This window comes from Hydra vulgaris, chromosome 05 (genome assembly GCF_038396675.1).
Source record: "Hydra vulgaris chromosome 05, alternate assembly HydraT2T_AEP".
Classification (NCBI taxonomy): domain Eukaryota; kingdom Metazoa; phylum Cnidaria; class Hydrozoa; order Anthoathecata; family Hydridae; genus Hydra; species Hydra vulgaris.
The window spans coordinates 26,133,147-26,147,619 of record NC_088924.1 but is presented as its reverse complement, the minus strand read 5'-3'; the positions used below and the strand labels follow the sequence as shown (position 1 = coordinate 26,147,619).

General features: G+C 29.6%; 1 protein-coding gene across 1 annotated transcript in view; it reads left to right on the top strand.

Annotated features, from left to right (window-relative positions):
• The window catches only part of LOC136071924 (FAS-associated factor 2-like), a 59,177-nt gene that overhangs the window by 30,391 nt on the left and 14,313 nt on the right, over positions 1–14,473 (top strand). Inside the window, exons 6-10 of the mRNA XM_065797746.1 lie at positions 1,799–1,828; positions 9,639–9,739; positions 9,812–9,897; positions 9,994–10,085; positions 10,168–10,257. Coding sequence (XP_065653818.1) covers positions 1,799–1,828; positions 9,639–9,739; positions 9,812–9,897; positions 9,994–10,085; positions 10,168–10,257 — 399 coding nt within the window. The remainder of the gene's footprint in view (positions 1–1,798; positions 1,829–9,638; positions 9,740–9,811; positions 9,898–9,993; positions 10,086–10,167; positions 10,258–14,473) is intronic.

Genomic DNA, 14,473 nt, shown 5'->3' with positions numbered 1-14,473 from the left:
TGTACAGTATTATGATTGGAATGTTTTTTTACACTGCTTTTTGTACAACATATGCTTTTTATGCATTTGGCTGCAGGTCATCTTAGCATCCAGGCTAACATAACTCGTCTGCTTCCAAGTTGCATTGTGTGACTTCTTATTTAAAGACGACGGTGCTCCTTGTCATCGCTCAAAGGTGGTAAAAGCCTGGTTTTAACAACACACCTTGAATCAGATGCATGATTGGCCAGGCCAGTCACCAGACATAAACCCAATCAAAAGTCTGTGGTGCATCTTGAAAAGGAACATCAGCAACACCAAGCCAACAGGCAGAGTAAATCTGACAGAGGCAATAATACGTGCCTGACATCAAACAGTCAACTTGGAGACATTTTAGTTGAAAGCCTGCCTTGACGTAAGTGCTGGTGCATAAGCTGTGAAGGGTTACGCCGCCAAATATTAATTTCAGACATGCTGTGATAGCTATAGGGCATTGTATGTGAAAAAATTCCTTATCAAGCATTCTTTAAGATTAATTTGCAACTATGAACAGTACACTCAAGTATTGGAAAGTGTTAAATGTTATTTATAATTTAAAAGAATGTGATTTGAACTAAAAAAACAAGTTTTTTGATGCTGTCCACATACTTTTTCACATATCTGTACAGTTACTTTTTTTCAGATTTTGCAATCAAACCGTTATCATAGTCCAACTGGACTATAATTGCGGTTCCATTGCAAAATCTGAAAAAAAGTAAATATTTTTCCTAACAAAATTTGATTTAACTAATACTTTTTTGTTTTCAAACCACGCGGTTACAACCAGTGATTTTCAAACTTTCAAACAGCAGTTACAACCAGTACTTGTTACTTGAAAAATATCATCAGTAGTTCTTTACCCACGTTTTTTTAAATCTTTTTCAGATGCCAAAGGACAATTTCTAGAATGAGCTATATATAGTTTACCCATAGCATAGATACCTATGGATAACATAAGTTCTATAATTTCTGGGGTACAAAAAACATTATCAAAAAAAACTTTGTGATTATTTTTTTGCAGACCATTACAAAGACGCAGGACTACAAATCCATTTTCAGCATTTGATGCAGTGCAGCCAACGGGAGGTCCAGATTTACCACTTTCACCATCAATCTCAAAATTATAAATATAAACCGACATGCCAGCAAGTGTCTTTAACTTATATCCCCTTTTTTTTGTGTGTGTGTGTGGAAGATATCGCTTTAAACCACTTGCTCCTTTAAATGGAACCACTTGTTTGTCAACTAACAAAAAAGTTTCTGAAATAATAATATACAATTGCTGTGAAGCAATTATCAATGTTTTATTATGGTTCCTATTGGTTCTGATGGTTCACAGTGAAGTTGTCCTGTTTGAGCTAATTATTAACATTACTGTCTACATAATGATTACAAATTAAAAGAAATAAGTTGTTAGTTTACTGAAAATCCTTTCTTTTAAACAGCATATAAAAGTTAAAAGGGAGTTATAAAGAAATATTTATTAATTCAAGTTGCTTAAAAAATCTTGAGAAGCAGAAAAAGTTGCATTAAAAGATATTAAAAAAGTTGCTTTAGAAAATTGGAATAGTTATTGTCCAAAAAAAAAAAAATTGAATATAAATCAAAAATATTTAATATTTAAAGTTTAATGTAACACTTTAAATTATATAAATATAATATATTAACCTAAAATGTTTTTATTAGTTTATTAAAAACTTTATAATTTGTTATTGAAATGTATTTTTATAGTTTAAACTTCTTTCATTTTTTACTTACAATTTTAATTTTTTTTTTTTAGTAAGCATTATATCTCCTAACCATCGACAATGTAAGATTTGAATCTTTGTACTTTTTTGTTAAAAGATTACTTGCTTCTTATATTTTTATTTGATTTTTTAAAGTTTGATCGGTTGATATATTTTACTATATATTTTATTTGAGTAATCCAAACTATATATATTTTTATTTACATTGTTCATATTTTATTTATATTGTATGTATATATATATTGTATGTATATATATATATATATATATATATTGTATGTATATATATATTGTATGTATATATATATATATATATATATATTGTATGTATATATATATTGTATGTATATATATATATATATATATATATATATATATATATATATATATATATATATATATATATATATATATATATATATATATTTAAACAACTTTAAAAAGTATTCTACACAATAGAGTGCTCAATGTTCTTAAAAGAACAGAGCAATTATATATTAGTAGAAAATCACTTAACAAAATTTTTTTCCATTTGACACTGTGTTTCATCAACAAAGATTCATCAGATTTCTGATGAATCTTTGTTGATGAAACACAGTGTCAAATAGAAAAAATTTTTGTTAAGTGATTTTCTACTAATATATATACATATATATATATATATATATATATATATATATATATATATATATATATATATATATATATATATATATATATATATATATATACATATACATATATATATATATATATATATATATATATATATATATATATATATATACATATACATATACATATACATATACATATACATATACATATATATATATATATATATATATATATATATATATATATATATATATATATATATATATATATATATATTAAACATCTTCACTTCCAACAAGGCTGCAAGCAACCACTATTAGGGTTCGAAGTTACTGGAAGTGGAAAGATGATGTTTATAAAGTAAGATAACGATTAACAGATGATTTAAAAGATTGCAAATTATATAAATCAGGGAAACAAGATGAAGGGAGTGAGTTCGAAAGAACTGATGTTTGAGGGAAAAAACCAGATGAATAAGAATTTTTGAAGCACTTAGGAACAGTCACAGTTAAAGGATGAGACTTAATTGAATGGCGAGTAATACGAGAATAAATTTTAGTAGATGGCACAAGTGGCACTAGCTCTTTAGTGCAGCGCCCATTATAGTATTTATAGAAAAAAGGAAGAGAAGCAACATTATAATGATTTGACAATGGTTGAAGGTTGGCTGTAAGAGCAAATCCAACTATGTTTACAATTCAGTTTTGCACCTTAAGACTGAAAGTCTTAAGGTGCAAACGATTGATTGTTGACAAGTATTTATCTTGGCTTCCTCATATTAATTATTTACAATCAAAAGTTAGTGATGTACCGAGTTGATTTATAAATACGTTTAACTAAAAGAATAAACTAAAAGAATAAATACATCATACAGATGGTTTCCTTATGTTAATATACTATGTCTTAAATTAATATACTTCTATTTAATTCTAATAATTAAATGTTGCGTCGTTTTTTTGCCATTTTTACTGTGCTCTTTACTGCGCTCGCTATTATCTTACTCTTGATTCCATTCTCTACCTTAACAAATCTCTTATTTGTCCTTGTTTGGAATACTAGACAAGTTCTAAAAATGCATTATAAACATAACTAGACCTGCTTTATTTGTCTTTTAAAACTGTAAGCATCATGCCAGGTCCTAAAAATAACAAGGTAAAAATTTAAAAACATTAAAAATTTAAAAATAATAAGGTAAGTTAAAATAACAAGGTAAATAATAAGGTAAGTAATAAGGTAAAAATAAAAAGATTTTTCTTTTGAATATTTCAAGTTAAATGTTGTCGCACAAAAATTTTATTTGTATTAAGGTGCAAAACTGAATTGTAAACATAGTTTACAATACAAATTTTTTAACCTTAAGTCTGAAAGAGAAAGAAAATCATTTAATGATTTGCTCCAGTAAGGAGCAAATCATTAAATGATGCTCTTTAATGATTTAATCTCAAGGCAACAGTATATATGTGTGCGTGTGTGTGTATATATATATATATATATATATATACATATATATATATATATATATATATATATATATATATATACACACACACACAGTATCGTATAAAACGAGTGCAACCAAATAATGCTAATTTAGTTTCTTTATATAAAAGTGCTGCATTTTTTCAATTTAGATTTTTGTTACATAGAACTATGTAACTGTTTAGAGACAAAGTTCTTCAAGTTTTATTCATCACAAAGTTCATTATTTGTACACGAAAATTAATAAATTAATCAAAAAGATTAAAAAAAGTTGATTTCCTTCTGGACAAAACAAGTGCAACTAGACAAAATGTTGACCAAGCTGTATTTTGCTATCAATATTTCGTGGCGAATCCTTTGTTGTTGATCACAGCTTTGCATCTTCGAGGCATAGATTCGATCAGGTGATCAATGAAACTTTGTGGAATTGCTGCCCAGGCCTTTTGGATTTGTTCAAACAGTTGATCCTTATTACGAACACCTTCAGGATTAATTCTGCGGTTGACGATCTCCCACAGGTTCTCGATAGGGTTAAGATCCAGAGATTGAGGCGGCCAATCCATCACCAATAGGTGATTGTCTTGAAACCACTGCTTGACTACTTTTGGAGTGTGTTTCGGATCGTTGTCTTGCTGAAAAACCCATTTTATTGGCATATTCCATTCAGCATGAGGTAACATAACATCTTTCAGGATATTTTTATACATGAAATGGTCCATTATTCCATCGTTTTGATGTATTGGACCTAGACCGTTAGCAGAAAAACACCCCCAGACCATTACATTGCCTCCACCATGCTTCACGGTCTTATGGCAGTAACGTAAATGGAGGCGTTTTCCGGCCGGTCGACGTACACGGCAAATGCCATCGCTCCCAATGATGTTGAACTTCGATTCATCACTGAACAGGACAGTTCGCCATTTCTGCACATTCCAGTGAATATGAGATGTAGCAAACAGGAGTCTTTTCTTCTGGTTTTTTAGTGAAATCAGCGGTTTTTTTGCAGGGCGTCGAGAAAACAATCCGGCTTCAACGGCACGTTGTCTGATTGTTCGGTCCGATACAGGCAGCTCTAATTGCTTTTGTATCTCGACTGATGATATCCAGGGATCCTTCTTGACGGATCTGACGATCATAGATTCCTCTCTAGAAGTGGTGGAACGCGGTCTTCAACCTTTGTTATCTGCTGCCAACTTCCCCGTAGAACGATATTTGGAACATAGTCTTGATACAGTCCATTTTTTCACGCGATATTTATCACAAATACTTTTTTGTGACATTCCACTTACGTAATTGTCAATAATTTTCTTTCTTAGTTCCAATCCAAAACTGTCGGGAGCCATTTTTGCACTTGAAGTCATAAAAATAATAAAAATAAATAATCACGCTTCTCAAGGCTTACCGTGTTACATTTACCTTGTGATGATACAATAATGCTCTGTGGAACACAACGTCTTGGTTGGATGTGGACTGTATTGATGTAATGAAACACTTGTTGTATTTCACTTGTTGTATTGATGTTCTTCGATAAAACACTTTGATAGAACTCACTTCGATAAACTGTCTTGATAATACTGACTGATTGACTTCCATATACTGACTGAATTACATGTCGATTTACATGTCTCTTATATAGTAAAATGAACCTGTGTGAACCTGTTCTGGAAGATTCTAGATGCTTCTTTTCGATGCTTCTGGAAGCTTCTGGATGTGTCTAATTGCTTCTGAGTGTTTCTGGATATTTCTGGATGCTACTGGATGCTTCCAGATGCTTCTTCTGGAAACTTCTGGAAGCTTCTGCATGCTTCTGGAAACTTCTGGATACTTCCTTTAATTATTAAAAAACTTCCGTGACGTTGACACAGACTTGAGAAAATGAAACAAACCAAAAATGTTGCACTTGTTTTGTCCGCTGCAAAATGGCACTTGTCAACAAAATTCTGCCTGTATGCTGTCACCTGTCAGCTGATTGCTCATGTCATGGCATGCTATGACTCCAGACTCTTGAACTGTTTGCTGTGGTAGTATAGTTCGTTTTGTTTTTAAGACATGTAATATTAGGAACACTTTTTAGCATTGTTCGATGTTGGTTGCAAATGTTTTGTCCAATACTGTGTGTATATATATATATATATATATATATTATATATATATATATATATATATATATATGTATATATATATATATATATATATATATATATATATATATATATATATATATGTATATATATATATATATATATATATATATATATATATATATATATATATATATATATATATATATATATATATATATGTATGTATGTATGTAAGCCTTATTTGGAAGCGTTAAACAATTAAATTTAATTTTCGTAACACTTTATGCATTACATTTTTTGTTTTAAAAAATTACTAAGGGATTATTCTTTAATATCGATAGTTTTAAAAAATTTTAAGATAATTGATATTAAAGAACAATATTATAGTAAAATACTAATTTTTATATTTTGCTTAAAAGTCTAAATAAATCTTTTCACTTCTCTGTATAGCTTTTTTATTGTATAATTTTGAATCTCCCAAATTAAATTAAAGGTTTTTAACAAAAAATGATATTTTCATCTATTGCCCTCAGAATTAGGAAAAATGAGGTCGGCAATAAACTGCTGACCTTAAACTGTTAGAGGTCGGCATCAGATTAAAAAAAAAGTTTGATATAAAGGGGTTGCCGTAAAACATAGAAATGAGGTTGCTGTTTTTTTGTAGACTCTTAGGTTGGCAAGTAAGGTCAGCATTGCAAGTTAGGTTTGCACTTTTAGGTCGGTAGTTAGGTCAGCATTGGCCAATCTTAGTTCTGATGGCGACATCTATTAAGTGTTTTTAAATGTAACTTTCTTTCATTAAGTTTTACTTAACGAAAGAAATTAGCTTTTTTTAGTGGGGTTTTTTGGACACTGATTTCTTATTAAATGAAATGTCGTTTTTTTCCTCCATTTTAAGATTATAATAATTTTCTATTTTCTATTTAATACTTAAAATGAAAACTGTTACATGGTTTTGACCAAATTTTTTTTTAGACTAATATAATTTAATCTTGGCTCCATCTTTTAGCCTATGGAGTGTGAAATTAAACACTGAACAAGATTCAATCCTAAAACTAAGTTCAATTTTGTGGGTTTTTTCACTTGGTTTGCGCAATTATCCAAATGCTAACATAGCTAGTTATTCAAATTCACTTCATTCAAAAAAATTTATAAAAAATCATTCAACTTTTAACAAACTTTCAAACAAAAACAAAAAAAATTTAGGATCTCAAACTGTGTTTATTCCTCTAATCAAAAGCCTTCAATATTTTTTTATCATTCGTTATTTTTGCTTATTCATTAAACTTTCATTCTTTTTTTATACTCTAAACTAAAGATTTATGGTCTCAAAACTTTGTTTTTTAATCAGAAGCATCAAATTGCTAATTTATTAATTTTAACTTTCTATTTTTGAAGGTATTTGAATATTTTTATTATTAAGTTTGCTTAACAATTCTTGCTGATCAAGCAATATATATATATATATATATATATATATATATATATATATATATATATATATATATATATATATATATATATATATATATATATATATATATATATATATATATATGTATTTAAATATATACAAACTACTTCTGTCTCCACATAGATGCAAGAAACCACTTTTTAAGTTACGAGTTACCAAAAAACAAAGAATATTTATTTTTATTTTATATTTGACGAATATTTATACAGGATAAGTTACTTCAGAAAATATTACAATTCTGTTATCAATGTACATCCTGTTATAAAATATAAAAATTAAAATCAATTAAAGTAATAAAGTTATTTAAAAATGTCATAAAAAACAACTATTTGAAATAAATTTTTACTTCAAATTCACTCAATGAGTTAATTTTCCTAAGTTTTAATCTTATCTGATCTAATCTGGTGCTAAAGTGCATACACTCTAGTGGTCACTCTTAATTTAAGAATTTAACAGAATGGTGAATTAATATTGACACTGTGGTTATAATATAGGTTGCTTCTCTTTATTATATAATAAAGAGAGGATATCAGATGCTAACGTTGCAATGGGTTGTATGTATGGTTTCCTTGAGAGGTTGATAGTGAATGATAATGAGAGAAGATGTAAAGTAGAGAACTCAGTAAGTGTGTTTCCATTTATCAATTTAGAAATATTAACGGTATTGTGGTAATTGTTTGAAATTATCTGAGTTTAGTTGGAGTTAAAGTTCACAAGTCACTGCAAACCCCAAGCTGTTAGAAGTGAGATCAGATTCAAGATTGGCTGATACATCTTTAAGATCGACTGGCATATCTTGAATCTGATTTCATAAAAGTGAGACAGGAGTTTATAATTGTGTCATCAGCAATATGCAAACGAGATTCAACACTTAGTAAATAGTTTAGAGAGTGTTAAAAAAATATCTGGAGAGCACTTTTGTAAGGAGAACACTTTTGTAAGGAGAACACTTTTGTAAGACTTTGACATGGATGTTTTGTGGACCACAAGCAGTAGATGAGTTTAAGAGAGAAATAAATTTAACAACAAATAATCTAAGAATGAATTAACCTCTTGAATAATAGGAGTAGTGTGGCCATTAGATTTTCGAGTTGAATTGGAGAAAGAGTTATTTGCAAATAGTTCTGCGTTATTTTTACTCAAGAAAGTGATAACCATGTGGTAGCCATTGGGTAGAATGAGACTTGAAATCAATAAGAAAGTATAAAAGCTTCCATGTCTGCATGGATTCAGGAGACTATGTAGGAGGCTTATTGGTGGAGAGACAAAAACTATCAACCCATCAGGACCATCACGAAGACAATCATAAAAAGAATCCTGTCAGCTTTATAGTAGTAAATAGTTCAATTAAATGATGATTTAGCAAAAGAAGTTTGTGACAAAGATTTAGAGAGATTATAGCATGGACCAAACATCTAAAGGAGAACAAGAGGAAGCTCGCCTTAAAGGGGCCTGGTTCAGAGACAACACTCAAATCAAGGAATGAAGGTAATAGCTGGATGCAGTTAACATCTGCTTAAGATAAGTATTTATATCAAGGCACTATCTAGACTTTACTCAACCAAGATCCCAAGACAAGATTTTGAGTTCATTTCTCCTGTTCTTTACCTAGAAAGGCAGAAGGATATGGGGCATGAGCACGGGGCATGTGCTAGAGGTTATCACAGAACAAGAATATACATATAGTAATTTTTGGGTGTACTAACACCACGCCATACACATGGAACACAAACATACATATAGTAACAGGTGAATAAGGACTGTGCCAGAGGTTCAGGCAGAACATAAACATATATTTGTAATATGTATGTATGTATGTATGTATGTATGTATGTATGTATGTATGTATGTATGTATGTATGTATGTATGTATGTATGTATCTATGTATGTTTGTATGTTTGTATGTTTGTATGTATGTATGTATGTATGTATGTATGTATGTATGTTTGTATGTATGTATGTTTGTATGTATGTATGTATGTATGTATGTATGTATGTATGTATGTATGTATGTATGTATGTATGTAATGTATGTATTATGTATGTAAGGTGTTACATTTGATTTTTTCAAAATGATGAATCAGCTGATTGTTGGTTAATACTCTAAATTTACAGTTTGCTATAATTTAGAATGAGTCAAATATGGATTGCATAAAAGTTTTTTAAATAATCATTGTTGTTCATACTCATTATCATGATGAATACTCTATTTATAGCTTTACAAAGGCCAATAGATGATGTATTAAATTTCAAAAAAGAATTCGAAAGTGTGTATGGCATGCAACATCCTACATTTTATCAAGGAAGCTACCAGCAGGTACTAACCCATTAAATAAATTCGCAATTGAAAAATTACTTATGTTGTAATGTTTTTCCATACAATTATTAGGCATTAAATGATGCGAAAAAAGAATTAAAGTTTCTTCTCATTTACTTGCATGCTGCTGACCATCAAGATACTCCTGAGTTTTGTAGGTAATCTATCTTTTTATTTTACTTTGTTTCAAATTTGAAACTTTTTATAAAAAGTTATTGATTGAAGTTTCAATACTTTTTAAAATTTTAAAATAGAAATGTTCTATCAAATAATGGATTTGTTGAGTATGTAAATGGAAGTATGATTTTTTGGGCTTGTGATGTTAGCAGCAATGAAGGACATAGAGGTATTTTATATTTTCAAGTTTTTTATGTTTTGATAATTTTGCTGTGCCTAAAATGCTGCAATGGAAAAAACATTTATTTTAGTATCTCGTGCTGTGAGAGAAACAACTTATCCATTTCTTGGCTTAGTATGCCTTAAGGATTATCGAATGGTAATTGTTTGGAAATGTGAAGGTATTTATTATGATTTAAATTACAATATATTTATTGACAAAAAAAGTTAAGCAATTGGTTAACAAATAGGAGTATATGGTTAAGGTATTTGTTATGATTTAAAATACAATATATTTATTGACAAAAAAAGTTTAGCAATTGGTTTTCAATTAGGAGTATATGCTTATATATATAACAAAAGTTAGATAAGCATTTTACTAATTTATATATATATATATATATATATATATATATATATATATATATATATATATATATATATATATATATATATATTAGGGTGGTCCTTATTTATAAGGAAAAATTTTTTTTTTCGAATTGTTTTGAAATTATTTGCCAGAATGTATCTTTATATAAGACATGAAAATATACCAAATTTCAGCTCAATCGGTTAATATTAACACATGCCGCATCGACGCTGAAGTTGTGAGATTCAATGTAAGGCAACTGCCTATAAGAACGACAATGTACGCTCGACTGTAAACATAAAGTTACGCATTTTTTTTTTAATTTTAGTATAAAAACATATTAATTAAAATAAAAACGTAAAATAAAGATATAGTTTATCCTAATGCTATATTTTTTATTTATTGAAATGATACATCCACTTCAGATACATATTTTGGATTAAAGTAAGCCTCTTTTTGTGGCGACTGGGAACTCTCTCCGGTACTCCTGAACAACCTGAATAAAATAAAAATAATATTGAATGTGTTTTCTAAACCTAGCCTATAGAATGCGTTCAAGAAAAAAATAACATAAAATTAAATTTGTTTATACATACCTGTATCAAAAATTGTTTTTGATGCTCATTTTTCGTCATTTTTTCATTGTAATCCTCAATCAACTTCACTCCTCTTTCTGCAATATCATTTGTACATTTTAAGGTTGAAATTATATTTTTTCCTGTGCGATAATCCTCTCTGTTTTCCCAATTCAGCAGATCGTCCTGAAGAAATTCAACACAAATACTGAATCGTTTAAATAACTGAAGTGAATTGGCGGACAATAATTCAGTTGGTAGATCTTTTTGAACAAAATTTTGGACATCTCGGATTTGCAACGATAGTTTTTTCTCAATGACTTCTGTCTCTTCATTTTCTTCTTTTTTTTCATTCACAGTCTCTATGTTTTTACTTGCACATTCCATAATTTTTTGAGCCATTCTAATTTTTTCAACTCTCTCAATTCTATCGTCAAATATTGCCATGGCAGCACACTCTTCACTTAGATACCATAAATGGTTTAAAAGTTTTGTTATTGCAATGGTTGCAATGTTTTCATTAATATTTTTAAATTTAACCAATTTTCTCAAAAAATATATATCATTTAGGGGAGCTCCTGTAGTATTCGTTGCTGAAAACCAGGCCTCTACATAACAGTATACAACGAAAACGCAAAGTTCTGCATTCAGTTTTGAATTATCCTTTCTCATTTTCATTTGATCGCGAAATAAAAAAAGTTTTAAACAATAAATCGCTTTAGACATTCATCTCGCTAAATGATATGCACCGGGGGCCCTAAAACTCACATTTGTTTTATCTCCCAAAAAAATGAGCGTCAATTGCAAAAACTCTTTGTAGTCATCACGTGGTTGCTCTTCTGCAAGTTTCTGTTTCACAAAATAAATAATTTCGGGCGCTACATCTTTCAGTGCATTATAAACGGCTTCATCGCTGGTATAATTAAATTTTATTTTATCAATATTCTTCCAGTTTTCTTTCAGTGCTTTGAATTGAGCAATTTCAGGGCCGGATGCTACAATTGCTTTTGTCCTCGTGAATACACCAGCCAAAACGACCTCAAATATATGGTGTTGGCATGGAAGCCACAAAATATCTCGTCCTAACCTTTGTTGGAGCAGAACTGCAGCTCCTTTTATACGTCCAGTGTTTGATGCTGTAGTATCAAAACAGAAGGCTTGAATTTTTTCGGTTAAATTCCATTCATCAGTGATATGGAACACAGCAGAGCAAACTTCTGATCCTCCTGATGATGCAATTCCAGGTACTCCTAATAATTCTTCAAAATCTAAACCAACTGCAATCACAGGAAGCCGATCAATTTTCTCATTTTTGTGATATATGGCAATAATTTGGAATCCCAATGCACTTCAATAAAATTTGCATCATTTCCTACCAATTTTATTGATGAATATTTTATTTTCTGCATAATCTCTATATTTCTTTTGATAGACGATCTATTGAGAACAAACTCAGTGATATCTATATTAAGAACTTCTAGGACGGCAGAAATAATATGCATTGCATCCCTGTCACTCACTTTACATTTGTCCAAGGCAGCGGCCAGGCGAGGTGTCATTAACGTCTTTCGTCCTCTCTTTTTTGAAGATGGACCCTGTTCAGATTCCAATATTAAATATGTGTCATCTTCACTGTTGTCTTGATTTATCACTTTTTTCTGTGAATCTTCGTTTTCTTTATCTTCCATTTTCAAAATATGCAATTGAACAACTAGAATTTTCCAACAAATCTTCTTTTCTTTTCAACTCTGCAGCTGTGCGTTCTTCTTTCGGCTTTTCCTTGCGTAATAATTTGGTATCTACTCGCAACATACAACCTACTCTACCTTTCTCCCTTTACTTAATTAAAAATTCTCTATCTTCGGCGATTTTAATCTCATTTAACGCATTTAAGGTGGCAATATCGAAAAGGTTGTCTAAATCTTCTTTAAAATCATTTTCTTTTTCTCTCTGCCGTTCAGTATCTCTATTTTTAGATTTTTCTAAATTTCTGACATTATTGTACAAAGATTTTAATTTCGAAATACAGTTTGAACGGTTTTGAACTGGGATTCTTGCTTTTTTCCAAAAAACGACCACTTCATCAATAACTAAAACACTGCTGTCATTAAGATTTAAATTTACCACTCTCATGATATAAAAAAGTACACTCAAAACATCTCGTTTACATGGTAATTTACTACCGCAGATTTGATTTTTCATCACTCCAACTAGATAATTATTTTTCCGAAAAGTGGACATTTTAGCACTTTTATCAATTACTTATATAGCACGTCTTTTCTTAAGCACTTCATGTACGAAACTAAAATGAATGTAGCATTGAACAAGTAATATGTGAAAACAAAATTGACTTGTAGAGACTTGTAGTTGCGCTTGTAGCGAATTCAGAATGCACTTGGTGGTTAGTTGCGCATAGCATCGTCATAGCATGTTAGACAGTCAGATGCATGAAACTTTAAGGCCAATGCGGCACGTGTTAATATTATCGAATTGAGCTGAAATTTTGTATTTTTAATGTTTTGGTGTAACTGAACAAAATTACAAATAATTTTGAAAAAATATGAACTTTCGAAAATAAGGACCACCCTAATATATATATATATATATATATATATATATATATATATATATATATATATATATATATATATATATATATATATATATATATATATATTGAGGTAGGTTATAAATTTTTTTTCTTTCTTGGCTATAGCATAAAAAGTTGTCCTATTGGTCCAACAGTAAGGGACTATAAGAGTTTTTAAATTTTGAGGTCAGTAAGTACCTGCAACTTTTAGTTAAAAATGATAAAATAATGTAAAAGTTCAATCCCCACCATAGCCCTAGTAGTACAGCGCTCAACTCGTTTCTCTGCGCAGCGGCCTTATTTGTCATATTTTGTGTTTCAGAGTTATAGACTTGAGAGAGGGTTATAACCACAAGTAGCCTCCTCGTCTGTAGTGACTTTCATGGCCTTGGGGAGGTAAACTTAAAAAAAATTCATTTTACCAAGGTATATTCTTTTAAGTGTTCATTAAGTTTAGTTTATATTACGTTTGGTGGTACATGAAATGATATTACATAAATCTAAGTAACCATAAATTTATAATACCTAACCTTAACTCAACCCAAAGTAATCCTAATATATCGTAAGGCTAATAATATATTACGAGAATATATACGTTTAACATGTTCTGTTTTATATTGTAAATTGTTAATAAAGTGATAATTAATTTTTATCCAACTTCCTACTTCTTGAGAATCAACTACTTCCAGTGATGCTTACAGATTGTATGACTGTAATAGTCATACAGTTAAAGCATGAAAACTATGACAGTGTGCATGAAAAATATGACAGTGAGCAGTCAAACATTTGAAATTTGAGGGCAATCAGAAAATAAAATATGAGACAAAAGTGAATTGCATCTGCAGCGACATGAGTGATGATGC